The sequence below is a fragment of the Sapajus apella genome, unplaced genomic scaffold (genome assembly GCF_009761245.1).
Source record: "Sapajus apella isolate SASKATOON/1434 unplaced genomic scaffold, GSC_monkey_1.0 scaffold186, whole genome shotgun sequence".
Classification (NCBI taxonomy): Eukaryota; Metazoa; Chordata; class Mammalia; order Primates; family Cebidae; genus Sapajus; species Sapajus apella.
Genome location: NW_022437126.1, coordinates 366,631 through 370,585, shown reverse-complemented (window position 1 = coordinate 370,585; position 3,955 = coordinate 366,631). Strand labels below are relative to the sequence as shown.

General features: G+C 47.7%; 1 protein-coding gene across 3 annotated transcripts in view; it reads left to right on the top strand.

Annotated features, from left to right (window-relative positions):
• The first annotated feature begins 648 nt into the window (after positions 1–648).
• Positions 649–3,955, top strand: part of RABEP1 (rabaptin, RAB GTPase binding effector protein 1) — a 126,006-nt gene continuing 122,699 nt past the window's right edge. For 2 of the 3 annotated variants that reach the window (XM_032268808.1, XM_032268807.1), the window contains exon 1: positions 649–906. In XM_032268808.1, the coding sequence (XP_032124699.1) occupies positions 873–906 (34 nt within the window). In that variant the 5' untranslated portion in view covers positions 649–872. The remainder of the gene's footprint in view (positions 907–3,955) is intronic. The other variant, XM_032268809.1, reaches the window with a different exon arrangement.

The window sequence follows — 3,955 nt, the reverse complement described above, 5'->3', positions numbered from 1 at the left end:
GGGGTGCTTCAGGTGCCAAAACCAGATGGGGAGGGGTGATCAGAGGCGATTTCCTAATGTATGGGCCCCAGGGCATGTTCTCCTGCCCAGGCAGAAGAGCCAAACTTTCTGTATGATTTCTCCTCTCCTGCCATGAGTGCAGTGTCTGTAGCTGGCCGTATCCCCAGCATCTATCGCCACTGAAAAGTCAAACATATTTGCTTAATGGATGGCATACTGGCCTATGCATCAGAAGACCTGGGGTCCAGGCCCAGTACTGTTGGAAACAGTTCGTCATATTTTATTACCGCATTTAAACTTCTCTTAGCGATTATATTGATAAAAGTTCCAAGAGGTGAAGTGACTCTCCCAAGGTCACACGGCTAGAAGAGGTAGAGGCTGGAACTGGACCGCGCCATCTGTCCTCCTTTCTTCTTAGTTTTTTTCCTCCGTGCCAGGGTGGAGAACCGGGTCCGGCCCCTTCCAGAGGCCGGGCCATTCCTCTTGCCCCTATACTCCAGCTTCTCTCCATACTCAGCCTCCCCAGGCCGCGGGGTCAGGCGCTCAGCTCTGCCTGGACCCTCCCCTCCCGCGGCGCTCCCTCCGCCTCCCAAGGCCCCGCCCCTCCCCTCGGGCCAGCGTCACGTGCCGCCCCATCCCCCCGCGCCTGCGCACTGCTTATTTCCCGCTGTCAGGATGAGGAGGCGGAGGTCGGCGGTCGGGTCCGTCTCTGCCCGCGGCTGTGGCGGCGCCGGCGGCTCTAGCTTTAGCGGTTCCTCCCTGGGCGGCGGTGGTGGCGGCTCGGTCGACGCCTCCTCCGCCAGCTGAGCCCGCGGGAGCCTGGGACGCCGCTTCCCCGCCCATCCCCGCTCCTCGAGGCCGGCCGCCTGGTCATGGCGCAGCCAGGCCCGGCTTCCCAGCCTGACGGTGAGGCGCCCACCATGGCAGGGCAGCGGGCGCGGCCTGCCCGGCGTCGGCGTGGCGGGAGGACCTCGGGGCGGGCGGTGAGAAGGGCGCGCGCAGGCCCCGGGGGTGACCCCGCTGGGCGGAGGTGGGAGCTCGCGGGCTGCGGCGCGCCAGGGCGACCGTCGCTGGGGAGGGGGCGGGAGGCGCGGGTGCTACGCTTGCGGGAGGACGGAGGGAAGGGCGTGGGGAGGCTGCTGGGTAGCGTGGGGGAGTGTGGGGAGGGAGCGGTTCTGGGTAGCTGGGGGATCGGCACGTGGGTTCTGCCCGTGGGGGAGGATGGAAATCGGGAACATGTGCTATATTCGTTAAAGGAAAAAAATGTTTGCTTAGGTATTGTGCCCTCCCCGCTGCCCCTAGTCTTTGCTATAGAGCTCTTTGCATCCATCCACTTATGTGACTGTCGGGTACAGTAACTGGATTTAGTAGCATTCCCTGAGTGACAATGTGGCTTAATGTAAGTGTTGGGGCCTGGGAGTCTAAAGGACCTGGTTTCTTAACCAGCAAGCTCAGGGCTCATTTTTTAGCTTCGTTAAGCCTCAGTATTCTCACCCACTAATTAACCAAGAGGTTAATTCATGCCTTTATATTTTATCTATAAAAATAGCAACACGAATGTGTATATAAAATGATAGTATTATTATGGAGGTGTTAGGAATAATGAGAATCGTATTTGAGAATGCTGAGGCCTACTTGCACTACTTGAAGATTGTGGAACTAAAAAAAAAAAAAAAAAAAAGTCGAAGAAATATGTCATTTATGGCGTTTATATTCTTGGAAGGAAAAAAGGGCTCCGTCCTAAATAATCAAAGTTGGTTGTCAGAGCCCTTCATGACCTTCTGGGAAATTGGACTAAGCTGTGCTTCACAGATTGACAGATTGACTACATCGTTCCAGGTTTTGCCACCTAGAATTGATGTTTGGAAATAATGTGCTTGATCTTTAACAAGATCCTACTGTCTCTAGTTGTGAAAGTTCGTTCTGGTGTATTTCTATAATCAGCATGTGTGCTTAGCATCTGTAAGTGTGAGTGGAGTAGAATGTTGGGAAAAGGTGCTTGGTACGGGGTAGGTACTTTAAAACTTGCCTTTGCTTGGGTTGTCTCAAAATAACTTTTCATGAAACCCTTACTCTTTATTCCTGCCTTTGGGGAACTTGAAACCATGTTATCAGATTTTAAGGTTCTGGCCGCTCTCTGGGAAGTGTGCTCCAAAGCCTGTTAGCCTGCAGTTTTGGGTGTTGTTAGTTGCCTAAGGGGAGATGTCCAGTAAGCACTTGGACTTTTATAAGAACCTGCTTACTCTTTCTGTTCTGGTAGAAGGGAAGGGAAGCATTTTTGGTGCGCTGTCAGAGGAAACTGGGATATTTTCAGGCTGCATTGTAATTTTGCGTTTGGTGTCAGGCAAGAAAACTTTGTTCTTCCACAAACCCACTTTGTTGCTGCACACAGGCAGGATACAGAGAGAGCTTGTGGTTCTGATCAGGAGTGGTAGGTATGCATAGCTGGCTGCTGCCTTTTCTTGAGTTGCGTGGAAACAAACGTCTGGGCAGCTCAGGTGACATGACAGTCTGGAATCAAAATTCCCTGCCTCTTTCAAGATATGAAATGGTCTTCCTTGTAAATAGGCAGAAGTGACTAAGCACTTGAAAGAGGCTAATTAGCTTTAGGAAATCTTGTATTCTTCCTATTTTTGTTCCGGTTTATTTCCTATATTTCAAATCTTGTGACTCTAGGATGAGATTTAGTTTGCATATGTTGCAATTTTTATTTTAAATTTATGTTTTTTGTTTGTTTTTTGCAGTAGGAGAGAATTTGGTACATTTGAGTGCCTGTGTCAGTGTCTTAGAAGTTCATCCTGGGGATTTTAATTTTTTTCTTTTTAGACAGTATCTCACTGTGTTGCCCAGGCTGGAGTGCAGTGGCACCATCTTGGCTCACTTGTAACCTCGACCTCCTGGGGTCAAAGAAGTCCTCCCACCTCAGCCTTCTGTGTAGCTGTGACTACAGGTGCCCAGCTGATTTTTGTATTTTTGTAGATACGGCGTTTTGCCATGTTGTGCAGGCTGGTCTCAAACTCCCGAACTCGAGATCTACCTGCTTAGGCCTCCCACAGTGCTAGGATTATAGGTGTGAGCCCCTGAGCCCAGCCTTTGGGGATTTAATTTTTATCTTTAGCTGAACTCTTGTAGACCACTTTAGCTTTGGGCACACTTGAATTTCCTAGTCCTGCTGATTAAAAAAAAAAAAAATCGCCAGAATTCTTTTGTGTCAAACTGTTGGTGAAAGATAACTGTTTAGTCTTGACTTTATCTCCTTTTACCCTATTGCAGAAGCAATTGTCTTTTATGACTTTAAAAAAAAAAAAAAAAGTATCGTGTCTGTTTTTCATGGCCATATGGTAGATTAAGAAAATAGATTTGTAAAAACAAAAAACAACAAAAAGATAAAAAAAAAATAGATTTGTGTGTAAATTGAAGGAATGAAATGTAATCATTTTATTAATTCATTTTATTTTTATTTTATTTATTTATTTTTTTGAGACGGAGTTTCACTCATGTTATCCAGGCTGGAGTGCAGTGGCGTAATCTCGGCTCACCGCAACCTCCGCCTCCTGGGTTCAGGCAATTCTCCTGCCTCAGCCTCCTGAGTAGCTGGGATTACAGGCACGCACCACCATGCCCAGCTAATTTTTTGTATTTTTATTAGAGACGGGGTTTCACCATGTTGACCAGAATGGTCTCGATCTCTTGACCTCGTGATCCACCCGCCTCGGCCTCCCAAAGTGCTGGGATTACAGGCTTGAGCCACCGTGCCCGGCCTTAATTCATTTTAATTACTTATTTTGTAAATAAAAAGTTTTGGTTATTTGATACTGCTTCTTAGTTTACTTGGAATACAGGTAATATTAATAGTCATAGAAATTTCAGTTGATCTATTTTCCCTTGAGAATTCAAAAATGTTTTGCAGTAGCTTTGAAGGTATCTTTTTTTTTTTTTTTTTTTTTTTTTTTTT